This window comes from Betta splendens, chromosome 4 (assembly GCF_900634795.4).
Source record: "Betta splendens chromosome 4, fBetSpl5.4, whole genome shotgun sequence".
Taxonomy (NCBI): domain Eukaryota; kingdom Metazoa; phylum Chordata; class Actinopteri; order Anabantiformes; family Osphronemidae; genus Betta; species Betta splendens.
Genome location: NC_040884.2, coordinates 2,757,267 through 2,772,600, shown reverse-complemented (window position 1 = coordinate 2,772,600; position 15,334 = coordinate 2,757,267). Strand labels below are relative to the sequence as shown.

Sequence of the window (15,334 nt, the reverse complement as noted above, 5' to 3'; positions counted from 1 at the left end):
GTACATTGTTTTTTGTGAGAATCATCCAGTTTTCACCACACAAATGACATGTAACTGTAGTGTCTCAACAAGAACCAGTCACTTAGTGGAGTATTTAACCTGAGTTCCTGCTTAATTATTATTTAGTATTTTGTGATAGTGGCGTAATTCAATCAGTGGATTATTGATTCTAAAGTCTCAGAATGTGTGAAGGGGGAGTGATTCATGGCATTAGCAGCGTCTCATTGGGCCCCTGATGAATATGCTGCTCTAACTTTACACGCCATTGGGTGGAAGTGGCAGCAAACGGCCCAAACCCTCATCAGCCGTGTCACAAACCTCTCAACCAGTGAGGGCCTCACCTCTGTCCACAGAACCAGTTCACCAGGCCAATCAGAGCTCCAGCCTGTGATAGAGCCCAGCTTGGGGGGATGAAGCCTGATTGTTTGGATGTTTAGAGCTTCAGCTGCTTGTGGGAGACGCAACTACACAGGAGGCTTGAGCAAAGTTTTAACGTGTGTGTTGAGAGGATGAAGCCAGGTGAGAGGAAGGTGGCCTTGCTGGCCATCACAGAACACATTGAAATGATGCTGCTTTCCAGAGAGGATCCCTGTTTGGTGATGTTAATGCAGGAGGAGGTGCAGGAACACAGCTTTTACCAGGTGAGAGTGAATCCCCACCGTAGTTACATGACCTGGAGCTCAGAGATGCTCATGTTCATGTTAAGTTCTTCTGCTAATCACAAACAACTGTAGTCTTATCAAGTGGTAGCTGTGAAATGTTTGGTTAAATGTGTGCTAATTGTCATATTTGTTGTTAATATTTAACAAAGCAAAGTGCTGAGCTTCAGCAACTTTATGTTTTGTTGTTGGTTTTAAGGTCAGAACAAAGGTCTCGTGTTTCCTGATAATGGACTTCATGTCTATGGAGCGTTAAAAGCAGCAGTTTCCTAATGAGGTTAAATCATCAGCAGTACCTGCAGTGTTTTGATCAATCTGATGCTATAAATTCTGCTTTTCTATCAAAATGTTGAAGTGAGACCTGAAACTAGGAACAACTGTTCTGTTATTTCTTCTTTGAACCCCATGAACTCCTCTAGTTTAGTGCTGGCTCAAATGAAAGGGTTCCCTCCACTGTTGCTGTTTCAAGATGCAAAAACACTGTTTTTATTTATAAAGCACCAGCAGCATCCTTTGGTACCGGACTGTGAAGAGGAAGCAGAGCGGGGGGTCCGGATCCAACCCAGAAGCAAGCTGCAAACGGAGCTTCCTGATGCTCAGGCGGGTGGAAACTACAGCCACGCGCTGCAGCTGGCACAGGGAATAGAGATCGAAATGGAGGTTGGTCAGTGAAGAGTGGAGCTGCTGTGGTCAAGCGTAAAAACAAAAAACTAACGCAGTTCTGACTTTTCTAGATCTTTCCTCCGTTCAAAGTGACTGAAAGCGAGTTAGTGGAGCTGAAGTCAGACGACCCTTCCGTCATGATCCCGGTGTGTCGTACAGTAAAGTTACCTCTTTTCTGGATTTTATTCTGTTTGTGTTAATGAGTTCTTTTGTGTTGTTCATGTTGCTTTTTCTTAAATGACCTATTGATTATTCTATCAGTGGCTGGATTGATTTCATTTGTAGCTGCTCACAAGAAGCCGACCCTGCAAATTCTTCTCCTTAGAACATTTTCTCCTGATTTTTTTTTTATTTTTTATTTATTTATTTATTTATTTTTTTTGTCAGACTTTTAGCAAATCAAAATAAATTAGTAAACTAATAATTTCATTGAAGTCATTACCATGTTTCAGATAAAGGTTCAGACTAATCCGTTCCTTTGGAAATTTCAATAAAAGCAACAAATTAGATTTTTCTTGTGGCGTAAGAAAATCTGCTATGAAATGTAACAAAACTGCTAGTTAACTAATGTAGCGTCACGCACCGTCCGTTGCAGCCGTCTCCAAACAAAACGAGCCGTCTCCGATGGAAGAGACTGTGTCCACAGAGGACGGGCCTGGTGGTCACAGACGTGATCTGCTTACCCAGAGGGCACCATGTGGCTCACCTGGACAGGTAAGTGTTTGTTTACGGCAAACGTGCACGCAGCCCAACTCCTCTAACCAGAGTCTGTGTCACAAACAGACATGTGGTACCGCAAGGGAAGGAGCGAGAGGCCTTATCGGCCGGAGGCCTGGCCGCTCGCATCACCATCGACTGTGGCTGGTCGGCCGATCAGATGTGGAGCCGGTTGGTGATGCTCTTTCAGAGACGTTTTGTGAAACAGGCGGGACAAAAGTTCACCTTTACGTATCTGCAGGTGTGTGTGTGTGGGAGACGCAGCGTAACACAGACCTTTGCCGTGTGTAGAAGCCCACCTGCTGCGCCCCTGACAGGCTTGTGTTCGTCAGTGTGTGCAGGGCTCCCGGGTGCTGTTTGTTCCACCTGTGCCGGGACAGGGCTGGACTGGAGAACAGGTTCTGAGGATCTGTGGACATGGGCCTCTTTACATCCTCAGCCACCTGGATTATCCTCCGGTACTGAAACCACCATGACTCTGCTCTTTACTTCTTTCAATCTGTAACTCTGTTTTTCTTACAAACTAAAGTTTTCAATTAAAATTGAGAAAATCTTTGAAAATGCCGCTTCCTAATTGTAGATGTGTATTTTGGGACTTTTTATTGATTTATTTCTCGTCTTTCCAGGCACAAAAGTTGGAAAAAGAGACACCAGCAGTTAACGGGTAAGAAACGTCATCTACTTAAAATAATGAATCGGTAGTTAGTTGAAAATCAAAGTGTGTTGTCCCGTGGCCAGACAGGAGAGCTGCAAAGATGGAGCGAGTCAAAAAAAGAAAAGTCAGGAGGACTTCACCACGGAGAAGGTGAAGGAAGCCAACGACCGAACCACTAACTGTCCAAGCTTCGTCCTCATGGGTCCGTTTAGCCTTTTTGTCTGCTGTGCAGCTCCCCAACGACCTGGAGACGGTCCTGAGACTGTTCAGGCAGCAGAACGTGGCTCAAAGCGCAGAAACGCAGATCCTGGTGAGGAGGAGGAACTTCCTCCATGGGGCTCTGAAGGCGGTGAAAAGGCCGGACTTCTGCTTCAGGAACACACCCGTCGTTGCCTTTCGGGGCGAGGGCGGCGGCGAGGCGTCCGTCAGAGACTTCTTCAGGTTCTCATTACCTGTCTGTGACACAAACTACATGAATAAGTTCTGAATCATTCATACACCTCTTCAATCACTGGGTAGAAGACAGAAAGTTTGCAGGAACCCACAGTTCAGTCTCCAGGTCTTACGGGACCGTAGATTTACCTGCTCTCTGCCAGAAATCCAAGTCTCTCCTCACACAGGTCGACTCTGCTGGAGCTGCACCACAGTTGTGTCTTCGAGGGTCGTCCAGGTCGCCTGTTTCTGACTCGTGACCTTGCGGCTCTGGAGAACAGGCGCTACTACGAGGCTGGTGTTCTGATTGGATGGTCTCTGACTCACGGTGGCCCTGGCCCTCGGTGTCTGCACCCCGCTCTCTTCCAGGTGGCGTTCCTCCACTACTTCATGCTCGTTGCTTTGGTTCAGATGGAAACTAAATCCTCCTCCTTTGATGCGTTTGCTCCATGAGGCGTTCTCATTTACATGTTCACAGTTGATGTGTGGTCACAAGCCGTGTTTGGAAGATTTCTCCTGCACAGACATTGCCGACGGTGAAGTATCGGTACGACTGCAGCAGGTAACGCGCTGCATTAACCCCTCTGTTCTGTATTAACTACATGTGTATAAGGCTCCTCTTCTTCCTCACAGTTGCTCAGTTGCACTGACGTGAAGCTGCTGTCTCCCAGTCTGTGCAACTGGGTGTCGAGCTGTGGGCTCCCTGACTTTTCTGCAGCTCAGTCGGATGAAATGCCTGCTGTCTACGAGCATCTGGTTCAACACCACATCTACCACAGGTTGGAAGCAGCATGCGGTGCTGCAGGCCTCGGTCTTAACGCCTGCTGAGCTGTCGTCTGCTCCTCTTCAGGGTGGCCAGTATGATCTCCCAGTTCAAAGACGGCCTGAACAGCTGTGGTGGTTTGTGGGGCACCATAGAGTCTAACTGGGAGCTGTTTGTGCCAGTGATGACGAGTGAACAGCAGCAGCCCGTGACCCTGGAGGAGTTCACACAGCTCTTCACTGTCTGCTACAGCCAGTCAGACTGTCAGATGAGGGCAGCGGAGGCGGTCACAGTTGCACACTGGGAAACGGTCCTGACCTTGATCAGTGGTAGGAGTCTGTCAATAAAGTCAATGCCCTCATGGTTCTCATAGGTTCTTTTGTGGTGCAAGTAAATCCTCCTTGTGCATGATCAGGTGGGCAGGCGGATCTCTGCTTCGAGGACCTCATTGCCTTCATCACAGGAGCTGATCGTCCACCTCCTCTTGGGTTCCCCACATTAATCTCACTGCGTTTTTACTCCCAGGTTTGTATTTAAGCAATCTTGGATACAGGAAAGTGCTGAAAGCCTATTGGGCTTGTTGTATTTGCAACATCCATGTTGAAGTCTGACTGTAGCATTAACCACGACATGAACTGACTCCAGGATGCCGGCGTGTCCAGTGAGCGTCTGCCTCACGCCTCGGGTGCTCTGGAGCTTTTCCTGCCGAGAGGAGCAGCAGGAGCTGATCATCTCCTCACGCTGCTGAGAAGAGCTGTGCGTGAAGCTCTGGGCTCCGCTCATCGCCAGACAAAGGAACAGGGAAAGGAAGGTTCTGGTTCATGAGTAGAAACCTCCTGGACGACATGTTTGTATAGAAGCCAATCATTGAATGTAGAAACAAAGCTGGATGCCTCAAGGTTTTTAAAAAATATAGCATTTTAATTTTACAATAATTTACAGTAATTTAATTTTTTTTTTTACATGTTGAAAGTTTTAATGATTTCACAGTTAATTTTTAAAGGTTTTATTTTATATATCTCCGGAACGTTTATTTATTTCTATATATTTAAACCGAATGTTGAATAAAGTTCATTTTAAGAATTGATTAAAAAATACAAGGACTGTTTACAACAGAAAAATGTGCTTCTTTCAGAGCGATCTAAAGTGAACGTGTCCTCCTATAACAGAACATCTAATTAAAGAACTCTTGAATGTTAATCTGCATAAACTCAACAGGAGATTTAACTTGCAGAAAGGTCTTGTTTATTTTAAGATCCCATCATTACGTTTGCGTTCACTTGTACAGTACTTGTGTCTCTGTCTGTTACTGTACGGTAGCGCTTTGCACTTTTCAGAACGGTATGTTGATCCTTTCATTGCTAGAATGTTCACTAGCTTTAGGCAGTGAACCAGTCATCAGGTATTGGTTAGAGGAACTTTCTTGACCAACTGCTTACTTCAAGCAACATTACATGAGGCTCCTGGTTCAGTTGTTTGTTTAGAGCTAGAACTGTTCTTGGAGTCACCCTTTGCAAAGCCAGGTTTTATTTAATGGTACTTCATTAGATCATAGATCATTTGGATGATTGCATGTCTGATGGCATGAGTTTTGTTCATTGTAGATACAGTACTTCCTCTTTAAATTTACATTTGTCATTATTATTCTGCATCTTTGAATGTCTTCAAACGTGGAACAAATCTGATGTTATTGTTTTTCCCAGACTTTGCTGAATCTGCAGCATTGAACTAATGAATGACAAGCATGTTTTTATCCAGTCTTTAGAAAGTGAAAACAGTAGTGAAGGCGTGTTTGTGTGCGTTCCAGCTGTTTATGAATATTTTAGAAATGCTGGTATTTACAGTATACTGTACGTCTCCTTTCTTGTGATTGTGTGTGCTGCAGTCCTGGAATCCAGAAAGACCAGTTCAGCTTATGGACTAAATACAGCTGAACTGAATACTCAAGAACATGGCATTGCCTTTCTGAAAGCTGCACCTTGTCTGAACGGCACCAAATGTTCATCTTAACTCACTAATACTCACTCCATCCACCTGTATATTGTTGTACTGTGTTAATTTTTGCCGCTGTATTTTGTTTTTCTTCTCAGCGAGCAGATACTGGTGTTTACAGCCTGCCCAGTGTTTTCTTTGTGGTTGATTTTATTGGACACATACTTTAAGATGGTATTTACTCTTTTGTTACAGCATTAGCATTATCCTGATTTTTTGTTTCTGGGTTTGTACTGTATTACATTTATCTATTTATCTATTTGTACTTGTGCTTTTATCTATGTATTTCAGGTTGTGTGTGCTGCTGGGGAACATGAGAATTTACCACCCTCTGTTTCACAGACCTTGGAACACAAAAAGTGAAGTCTCAGATAAGTCATAGAGTAAAACTATACTCAATTACATTTAAAACATTTGTGGTCCTTAGTTCAATTTCAAATGTGTGTCACCTAACAATCTGCATCTTCACAATATGGACTGTAGTTGTTTGATTGGTAAAATCCCCTAACCTGCTGCCATATTGTTCAAGCTGCTTTATATAACCTGAAAAACCAGGCATGTCTACAAGTAAGTCCAGTTTACATATGGTGAATTAATCACATAACACTGGTTTAAAAATGTTATCTATCCTACTTTATGACTCTCAGGCTGTTTGAACTTTGTCTTGAGACTTAGTTTCTGTGATACTTTGAGTTGTATCTTTTGGTATGGATAAATTGAATAGCATTTAAATATACACCCATCAAAAGTTAGTTTAACATAAAGATGAAAGAGCACTCAGCAGGTCAAAGAGGAAGCAATAAATTATAAACAGAAACTTAAAATCAATGATATCTCTAAGTGGCTCTTCCTGGTATTTAAACTGCTTTGGTCTTTGTAACACTATCTGAATTTAGAATGAGGTAAGTCTGTCACTGGTAACATAGTGACTCATCACCAGTTCACCTTTTCTTTAAATGTCATCACAAACTCAAACTGCAACTGAAAGCCCTCAAGGATGCCATCAAACCAGTTTCTTATAGTTCACATTATCTTCCACCACTAGAAGAGCATGATTTTAATCTGAATTGTAAATTTACATCCACAGTAAGAACAGAAACACTTCCTAAACTCTGCGGGGCACAACATCTCCATCATCATCATCCTCTTCTTGGCTTCATACTGCAACCTTTAAGACATAACCACGCAGAGTTGCCGTGGCCTCGCTTCAGTGTCTTCATGTTCTGTGCCCGGCATGAAATTAGTAGTACATGAAAGCACAATGTCGTCTGACTAAAAAGCAGCCCTGGTCCTCCTGGTGATTAAAAAACAGTTGCTGTACCTTTTTACATTTGTTAAGTGCAGCTGATACAACTCAACAAAGAATGCTGAACCGCTGCCTGCATGAATTCCTTCTTCACTGTCTGTGCGTCACGCTCTTCAATGTTTTCACAGTTATGGTGAATCATGTTCTGTCACAAAATCTTTGTCTTTCCATTTACCCAATAATTATTATCAAGAGTAATGATTGAATTTATTACCTGAACTAGTGCAAATAAACCCTGTACTTCTCCGTTCAGCCTCCAGGTGCATCTCATTCCCATCCCCCTTACACTACACTACACTGTATAGCAACATGTACATGCAGTATACAGGGGTTGCCTTGTGAATTTCTCACCGTGGTCCTTTGCTAACCCCAGATGGCGAAAGCAACAAATTCCCAAAAACCTGATCATTAAAATGTATTGAAAGACAATTACAACAATTAAAAAGCTTTGTTCTGCAGTGGATCTGATGTATTGATTTAAATCTGTTTCTTGATGCATTTCTTGTGATTGTAGTTGTTGATGGCTATATGTATTTCTTGGGACTTCTATTGTAGGTGTTTGTGTTTTATTCAGCTGTTGTTGCAGTTACTGTTTCTGCTATAATTTTTTGTACTTAAAAAGTAATTAGTGGTTATTGTGTGATCGTTTGTTGACTGGAGTTGTCAGTGCTTCAGTCGTACTTTTTGGTGCTTCAGATGTTGTGGTTCAAGTTGTTGAGGTCGTAGGTGCGTCAGTTGTTGTGATTGGTGGTGCTTCCTTTGTGATTGTAGTTGTGTTTCTGTAGTAGTGGTGTTTGGTGATTCAGTTGTGCTTGTGGTAATTGGTGGGGTTTCACTTGTGGTTGTAGTGATTGGTGTTTCAATAGTACTTGCTGATAGTGGTTTAAATGTGATTGGTAATGATTCTGTGGTGGTTGTTGGTGTTTCAGTTGTAGTAGTAGTTGTTGGTGATTCAGTTGTGGTTGGTGGTGGTTCCGTTGTAGTTGTTGGTGATTCAATTGTAGTAGTAGTTGGGGTTTCAGTTGTAGTAGTAGTAGTAGTTGGTGATTAAGTTGTGGTTGTTGGTGATTCATTTGTAGAAGTAGTAGTTGGCATTCCAGTTGTATTAGTACTAGTTGGTGATTCAGTTGTGGTTGTTTGTGATTCACTTGTGGTTGTTTGTGATTCACTTGTAGTTGTCATTGATTCAGTTGTGGTAGTACATGTTGGTGTTTCAGTTGTAGTAGTAGTTGTGGCTTTCTTCTCACTAATACATTATAGTAAAATATTTTAAAGTAGCAAGAATTACCCAACAGTCCTTGTAGGTTATTCCCTGATGTGGGTACAGTAATCACAAACTTGGTAAAGTACGAGATTCTCACCAAGGGTTGTGTCACTATTATGACAGTGCAGCAGATAATAGTGGGATGTATGTTTGCAGGTCCATGTGTGGTCAAGCTACAGTATTTGAAACTTTGTCACATTCAGAGTGAAGGGTGTTCCACTCGGAAGGTGAGACTGGATAAACTAAAAGAAAAGATGCAGAGATTAGGGAAATAAAATCTGTCTCATATCCTTCAGCAGACACTGAACTTGTGCAGTAACAGATTACAACAATACCTGATTTATGTAGCCAATGATGGTCACATTGCTGATCAATCCAATGGACGTGAGCTTTAGCTCCAGGTGTGCCAGTGATTGTATTACTGTGGGTTTAATGATAATGCAAACGCTTCAGAACAACTTTTGACCAAATCCAGAGCAAAAAAGGTATAAATATTTGGTTGAATACAGTTTGTAAATCCCATACCTTGAGCTGTTGTGTTAGTCGGTCCTGCAGCTGTGGTTGCTGGAGATGTGTTTGTTGTTGACACTGGAGTTGTGACAAATGGTGCATCACTGGTCGAAGCTGGGGTAGTTGTATCCGTTGTGGTGGGTGAAGCAGTGGTAGTTGTTGTTGTCAATGGAGTTGTGACAAACGCTGCATCAGCAGTTGAAGCTGACGTAGTTGTGTCAGGCATGGCTGGTGGAGCAGTGGTAGTTGTTTCAGGTGTGGTGGATGCAGCAGTGGTAGTGGTTTCAGGTGTGGTGGGTGGAGCAGTGGTATTTGTATCTGGTGTGGTGGGTGGAGCAGTTATTGTTGTTGTCAATAGAGTGGTGACAAATGGTGCATCACTGGTTAAAGCCGGGGTAGTTGTTTCAGGTGAGGTGGGTGGAGCAGTGGTATTTTTATCAGGTGAGGTGGGTGGAGCAGTGGTAGTTGTTTCAGGCGTGGTGTGTGGAATAGTGTTAGTTGTATCCAGTGTTGTGGGTGGAGCAGTGGTAGTTGTTGTTGTCAATGGAGTTGTGACAAAGGGTGCATCACCAGTTGAAGCTGGGGCAGTTGTGTCAGGCGTGGCTGGTGGAGCAGTGGTAGTTGTTTCAGGTGTGGTGGATGCGGCAGTGGTAGTGGTTTCAGGTGTGGTGGGTGGAGCAGTGGTAGTTGTCAATAGACTTGTGACAAACGCTGCATCACTAGTTGAAGCCGGGGTAGTTGTATCCGGTGTAGTGGGTGGAGTAGTGGTAGGTGTTGTTGTCAATGGAGTTGTGACAAAGGGGGCATCACCAGTTGAAGCCAGGATAGTTGTTTCAGGTGAGGTGGGTGGAGCAGTGGTAGTTCTTTCAGGTGTGGTGGATGCAGCAGTGGTAGTGGTTTCAGGTGTGGTGGGTGCAGCAGTGGTTGTTGTCAATGGAGTTGTGACAAACGCTGCATCACTGGTTGAAGCCGGGATAGTTGTTTCAGGTGAGGTGGGTGGAGCAGTGGTAGTGGTTTCAGGTGTGGTGGGTGGAGCAGTGCTAGTGGTTTTTGTTGTTGTCAATGGAGTTGTGACAAACGCTGCATCACCAGTTGAAGCTGGGGTAGTTGTATTCATTGTGGTGGGTGGAGCAGTGGTAGTTGTTTCAGGTGTGGTGGGTGGAGCAGTTGTAGTTGTTGTTGTCAATGGAGTTGTGACAAAGGGTGCATCACCAGTTGAAGCTGAGGTAGTTGTGTTAGGCGTGGCTGGTGGAGCAGTGGTAGTTGTTTCAGGTGTGGTGGATACAGCAGTGGTAGTTGTTTCAGGTGTGGTGGGTGGAGCAGTGGTAGTGGTTTCAGGTGTGGTGGGTGGAGCAGTGGTAGTTGTTGTTGTCAATGGAGTTGTGACAAGCGCCGCATTTATGGTTGAAGCCAGGATAGTTGTTTCAGGTGAGGTGGGTGGAGCAGTGGTAGTGGTTTCAGGTGTGGTGGGTGCAGCAGTGGTTGTTGTCAATGGAGTTGTGACAAATGCTGCATCACCAGTTGAAGCTGGGGTAGTTGTGTCAGGCGTGGCTGGTGGAGCAGTGGTAGTTGTTTCAGGTGTGGTGGATGCAGCAGTGGTAGTGGTTTCAGGTGTGGTGGATGCAGCAGTGGTAGTGGTTTCAGGTGTGGTGGATGCAGCAGTGGTAGTTGTTGTTGTTGTCAATGAAGTTGTGACAAACGCTGCATCACCAGTTGAAGCTGGGGTAGTTGTATTCAGTGTGGTGGGTGGAGCAGTGGTAGTCGTTTCAGGCGTGGTGAGTGGAGCAGTGGTTGTTGTATCCGTTGTGGTGGGTGGAGCAGTGATAGTGGTTTCAGGTGTGGTGGGTGAAGCAGTGGTAGTGGTTTCAGGTGTGGTGGGTGGAGCAGTGGTTGTTGTTTCAGGTGTGGTGGGTGAAGAAGTGGTAGTTGTTGTTGTCAAAGGAGTTGTGACAAATGGTGCATCACTGGTTGAAGGTGGGGTGGTTGTGTCAGGTGTGGTGGTTGGAGTAGTGGTAGTTGTTTCAGGTGTGGTAGGTGGAGCAGTGGTAGTGCTTCCAGGTGTGGTGGGTGGAGCAGTGGTAGTTGTCTCCGTTGTGTTGGTTGGAGCAGTAGTAGTTGTTTCAGGTGTGGTGGGTGGAGTAGTTGTAGTTGTTCCAGGTGTGGTGGTTGGAGCAGTGGTAGTTGTTTCAGGTGTGGTGGGTGGAGCAGTGGTAGTTGTTGTTGTCAATGGAGTTGTGACAAATGGTGCATCACTGGTTGAAGCGGGGGTAGTTGTATCCGTTGTGATGGGTGGAGCAGTGGTAGTTGTTGTTGTTGTTGTCAAAGGAGTTGTGACAAATGGTGCATCACTGGTTGAAGGTGGGGTGGTTGTGTCAGGTGTGGTGGTTGGAGTAGTGGTAGTTGTTTCAGGTGTGGTAGGTGGAGCAGTGGTAGTGCTTCCAGGTGTGGTGGGTGGAGCAGTGGTAGTTGTCTCCGTTGTGTTGGTTGGAGCAGTAGTAGTTGTTTCAGGTGTGGTGGGTGGAGTAGTGGTAGTTGTTCCAGGTGTGGTGGTTGGAGCAGTGGTAGTTGTTTCAGGTGTGGTGGGTGGAGCAGTGGTAGTTGTTGTTGTCAATGGAGTTGTGACAAAGGGTGCATCACCAGTTGAAGCTGAGGTAGTTGTGTTAGGCGTGGCTGGTGGAGCAGTGGTAGTTGTTGTTGTCAATGGAGTTGTGACAAACACTGCATTTATGGTTGAAGCCGGGATAGTTGTTTCAGGTGAGGTGGGCGGAGCAGTGGTAGTGGTTTCAGGTGTGGTGGGTGGAGCAGTGGTAGTGGTTTCAGGAGTGGTGGGTGGAGCAGTGGTAGTTGTTGTTGTCAATGGAGTTGTGACAAACGCTGCATCAGCAGTTGAAGCTGGGGTAGTCATATTCAGTGTGGTGGGTGGAGCAGTGGTAGTTGTTTCAGGCGTGGTGTGTGGAATAGTGGTTGTTGTATCCGTTGTGATGGGTGGAGCAGTGGTAGTTGTTGTTGTCAATGGAGTTGTGACAAAGGGTGCATCACCAGTTGAAGCTAGGGTAGTTGTGTCAGGCGTGGTTGGTGGAGCAGTGGTAGTTGTTTCAGGTGTGGTGGATGCAGCAGTGGTAGTGGTTTCAGGTGTGGTGGGTGGAGCAGTGTTAGTGGTTTCAAGTGTGGTGGGTGAAGCAGTGGTAGTTGTTTCAGGTGTAGTGGATGCAGCAGTGGTAGTTGTTGTCGTTGTTGTCAATGGAGTTGTGACAAAGGGTGCATCACCAGTTGAAGCTGGGGCAGTTGTATCCAGTGTGGTGTGTGGAGCAGTGGTAGTTGTTGTTGTCAATGGAGTTGTGATAAACGCTGCATCACCAGTTGAAGCTGGGGTAGTTGCATTCAGTGTGATGGGTGGAGCAGTGGTAGTCGTTTCAGGCGTGGTGAGTGGAGCAGTGGTAGTGGTTTCAGGTGTGGTGGGTGCAGCAGTGGTTGTTGTCAATGGAGTTGTGACAAATGCTGCATCACCAGTTGAAGCTGGGGTAGTTGTGTCAGTCGTGGCTGGTGGAGCAGTGGTAGTTGTTTCAGGTGTGGTGGATGCAGCAGTGGTAGTGTTTTCAGGTGTGGTGGATGCAGCAGTGGTAGTTGTTGTTGTTGTCAATGAAGTTGTGACAAACGCTGCATCACCAGTTGAAGCTGGGGTAGTTGTATTCAGTGTGGTGGGTGGAGCAGTGGTAGTCGTTTCAGGCGTGGTGAGTGGAGCAGTGGTTGTTGTATCCGTTGTGGTGGGTGGAGCAGTGGTAGCTGTATCCGTTGTGGTAGGTGGAGCAGTGATAGTGGTTTCAGGTGTGGTGGGTGAAGCAGTGGTAGTAGTTTCAGGTGTGGTGGGTGAAGAAGTGGTAGTTGTTGTTGTCAAAGGAGTTGTGACAAATGGTGCATCACTGGTTGAAGGTGGGGTGGTTGTGTCAGGTGTGGTGGTTGGAGTAGTGGTAGTTGTTTCAGGTGTGGTAGGTGAAGCAGTGGTAGTGCTTCCACGCGTGGTGGGTGGAGCAGTGGTAGTTGTCTCCGTTGTGTTGGTTGGAGCAGTAGTAGTTGTTTCAGGTGTGGTGGGTGGAGTAGTGGTAGTTGTTCCAGGTGTGGTGGTTGGAGCAGTGGTAGTTGTTTCAGGTGTGGTGGGTGGAGCAGTGGTAGTTGTTGTTGTCAATGGAGTTGTGACAAATGGTGCATCACTGGTTGAAGCGGGGGTAGTTGTATTAGGTGTGGTGGGTGGAGTAGTGGTAGTTGTTCCAGGTGTGGTGGTTGGAGCAGTGGTAGTTGTTTCAGGTGTGGTGGGTGGAGCAGTGGTAGTTGTTGTTGTCAATGGAGTTGTGACAAATGGTGCATCACTGGTTGAAGCGGGGGGTAGTTGTATTAGGTGTGGTGGGTGGAGTAGTGGTAGTTGTTCCAGGTGTGGTGGTTGGAGCAGTGGTAGTTGTTTCAGGTGTGGTGGGTGGAGCAGTGGTAGTTGTTGTTGTCAATGGAGTTGTGACAAATGGTGCATCACTGGTTGAAGCGGGGGTAGTTGTATTAGGTGAGGTGGGTGGAGCAGTGGTAGTTGTTTCAGGCGTGGTGTGTGGAATAGTGGTTGTTGTATCCGTTGTGATGGGTGGAGCAGTGGTAGTTGTTGTTGTCAATGGAGTTGTGACAAAGGGTGCATCACCAGTTGAAGCTAGGGTAGTTGTGTCAGGCGTGGCTGGTGGAGCAGTGGTAGTTGTTTCAGGTGTGGTGGATGCAGCAGTGGTAGTGGTTTCAGGTGTGGTGGGTGGAGCAGTTGTAGTTGTTGTTGTCAATGGAGTTGTGACAAAGGGTGCATCACCAGTTGAAGCTGGGGTAGTTGTATTCATTGTGGTGGGTGGAGCAGTTGTAGTTGTTGTTGTCAATGGAGTTGTGACAAAGGGTGCATCACCAGTTGAAGCTGAGGTAGTTGTGTTAGGCGTGGCTGGTGGAGCAGTGGTAGTGGTTTCAGGTGTAGTGGATGCAGCAGTGGTAGTTGTTGCAGGTGTGGTGGGTGGAGCAGTGGTAGTGGTTTCAGGTGTGGTGGATGCAGCAGTGGTAGTTGTTGCAGGTGTGGTGGGTGGAGCAGTGGTAGTGGTTTCAAGTGTGGTGGGTGAAGCAGTGGTAGTTGTTTCAGGTGTAGTGGATGCAGCAGTGGTAGTTGTTGTTGTTGTTGTCAATGAAGTTGTGACAAACGCTGCATCACCAGTTGAAGCTGGGGTAGTTGTATTCAGTGTGATGGGTGGAGCAGTGGTAGTGGTTTCAGGTGTGGTGGATGCAGCAGTGGTAGTTGTTGCAGGTGTGGTGGGTGGAGCAGTGGTAGTGGTTTCAAGTGTGGTGGGTGGAGCAGTGGTAGTTGTTGTTGTCAATGGAGTTGTGACAAACGCCGCATTTATGGTTGAAGCCAGGATAGTTGTTTCAGGTGAGGTGGGCGGAGCAGTGGTTGTTGTCAATGGAGTTGTGACAAATGCTGCATCACCAGTTGAAACTGGGGTAGATGTGTCAGGCGTGGCTGGTGGAGCAGTGGTAGTGGTTTCAGGAGTGGTGGGTGGAGCAGTGGTAGTTGTTGTTGTCAATGGAGTTGTGACAAACGCTGCATCAGCAGTTGAAGCTGGGGTAGTCGTATTAAGTGTGGTGAGTGGAGCAGTGGTAGTTGTTTCAGGACTAGTGGTCGTTGTATCCGGTGTGGTGGGTGGAGCAGTGGTAGCTGAATAAATAAAGTAAAAAGGGTTCAGGTTAAAGCCTCATAAATATTGTCTACTGTACTGTTGATGAATGGATCTAAAGTCTGTCCCACAGTCAGAGACAGTCAACCATTGTGTGTTGTTGCTGAATGCTGTTGTCTCCCTGTTGTTCATATTTGGAGTCACATTTATCGCTTTATCAAAAATTCACCATTGCCTGTAAATCCTTTGTCCTGCGTGTCTCATTTTACACGATCCATTCACATTCTTACTAGAAATTTTTTGTTCTAGCTACATCCTGGACCATGCAAGCAGCTCCGACCTTTCACTTCCTATTGCGCTGTTTGCTTTCATTGTACCTCATGTTATGCTTATGATATCCTATAATCATTATGTTTCTAACAAAATATGAAAATGTACCAAGGGATGACCCAAATGCACGACCCACAGACAATACTTATAATAAAAGGTTCAATAAATAAACACCCAAAGACAAACTACAAAATAAAGTGCTGCACAAGCAGATTTAACAAATAACAGAAACTGATAACGGAAATGATTAAAATTCACGGCAAAAAAATCAGCGAAAAACACTGCTAATGCAGGAATGGGCAACTAAATGTACATAGGACCAAGACAAACCCAGACACAGAACGAGGCAGTGCAAAGATGTAAGG

At 45.6% G+C, this 15,334-nt stretch overlaps 4 protein-coding genes across 5 annotated transcripts; 1 reads left to right on the top strand and 3 right to left on the bottom strand.

Annotated features, from left to right (window-relative positions):
- Positions 1 to 333: 333 nt before the first annotated feature.
- Positions 334 to 5,218, top strand: LOC114853674 (uncharacterized). Of its 2 annotated transcripts, none has more exons than XM_055508631.1 (15): positions 334 to 641; positions 1,158 to 1,319; positions 1,394 to 1,468; positions 1,918 to 2,036; positions 2,106 to 2,280; positions 2,372 to 2,497; positions 2,666 to 2,703; positions 2,778 to 2,844; positions 2,927 to 3,135; positions 3,315 to 3,495; positions 3,605 to 3,673; positions 3,760 to 3,905; positions 3,977 to 4,218; positions 4,305 to 4,414; positions 4,535 to 5,218. In XM_055508631.1, the coding sequence occupies exons 1-15, from the start codon at positions 510 to 512 to the stop codon at positions 4,712 to 4,714; spliced, it is 2,031 nt and encodes a 676-aa protein (XP_055364606.1). In that variant the 5' UTR covers positions 334 to 509; the 3' UTR covers positions 4,715 to 5,218. The 2 variants fall into 2 exon arrangements, with proteins under 2 accessions (XP_055364606.1, XP_029003153.1); XM_029147320.3 differs by having other exon boundaries at positions 336 to 641; positions 3,605 to 3,688.
- LOC114853675 (mucin-2-like) lies at positions 4,840 to 10,294 on the bottom strand. Its single transcript, XM_055508634.1, has 3 exons — positions 8,977 to 10,294; positions 8,787 to 8,872; positions 4,840 to 8,693 (listed from the first exon to the last, which is right to left on the bottom strand). The coding sequence occupies exons 1-3, from the start codon at positions 10,076 to 10,078 to the stop codon at positions 8,625 to 8,627; spliced, it is 1,257 nt and encodes a 418-aa protein (XP_055364609.1). The 5' UTR covers positions 10,079 to 10,294; the 3' UTR covers positions 4,840 to 8,624.
- A 99-nt stretch (positions 10,295 to 10,393) lies between these two features.
- LOC129604068 (salivary glue protein Sgs-3-like) lies at positions 10,394 to 11,866 on the bottom strand (the record flags this gene model as incomplete). Its single annotated transcript, XM_055508610.1, has 1 exon — positions 10,394 to 11,866. A coding segment is annotated over exon 1 (1,473 nt), but the record flags the coding sequence as incomplete, so codon positions are not given.
- A 1,456-nt stretch (positions 11,867 to 13,322) lies between these two features.
- Positions 13,323 to 14,831, bottom strand: LOC129604067 (mucin-2-like). The gene is made up of 2 exons (XM_055508608.1): positions 14,771 to 14,831; positions 13,323 to 14,680 (listed from the first exon to the last, which is right to left on the bottom strand). Exons 1-2 carry the CDS (start codon positions 14,829 to 14,831, stop codon positions 13,323 to 13,325), a joined length of 1,419 nt encoding a protein of 472 aa, XP_055364583.1.
- Positions 14,832 to 15,334: the final 503 nt, after the last annotated feature.

Bases quoted from the DNA above. Each gene is read 5' to 3' on its own strand.
- LOC114853674 (XM_029147320.3), top strand. From the start codon at position 510: ATGAAGCCAGGTGAGAGGAAGGTGGCCTTGCTGGCCATCACAGAACAC. The intron at 3,136-3,314 runs GTTCTCATTACC...CTCCTCACACAG, and splicing joins TCCGTCAGAGACTTCTTCAG to GTCGACTCTGCTGGAGCTGC. The intron at 3,906-3,976 runs GTTGGAAGCAGC...GCTCCTCTTCAG, and splicing joins CAACACCACATCTACCACAG to GGTGGCCAGTATGATCTCCC.
- LOC114853675 (XM_055508634.1), bottom strand. From the start codon at position 10,078: ATGAATACAACTACCCCAGCTTCAACTGGTGATGCAGCGTTTGTCACA. The intron at 8,873-8,976 runs GTATGGGATTTA...TTAAACCCACAG, and splicing joins GACTAACACAACAGCTCAAG to TAATACAATCACTGGCACAC. The intron at 8,694-8,786 runs GTATTGTTGTAA...CTTTTCTTTTAG, and splicing joins TCATTGGCTACATAAATCAG to TTTATCCAGTCTCACCTTCC.
- LOC129604067 (XM_055508608.1), bottom strand. From the start codon at position 14,831: ATGAACAACAGGGAGACAACAGCATTCAGCAACAACACACAATGGTTG. The intron at 14,681-14,770 runs GTGGGACAGACT...TTATTTATTCAG, and splicing joins ATGGTTGACTGTCTCTGACT to CTACCACTGCTCCACCCACC.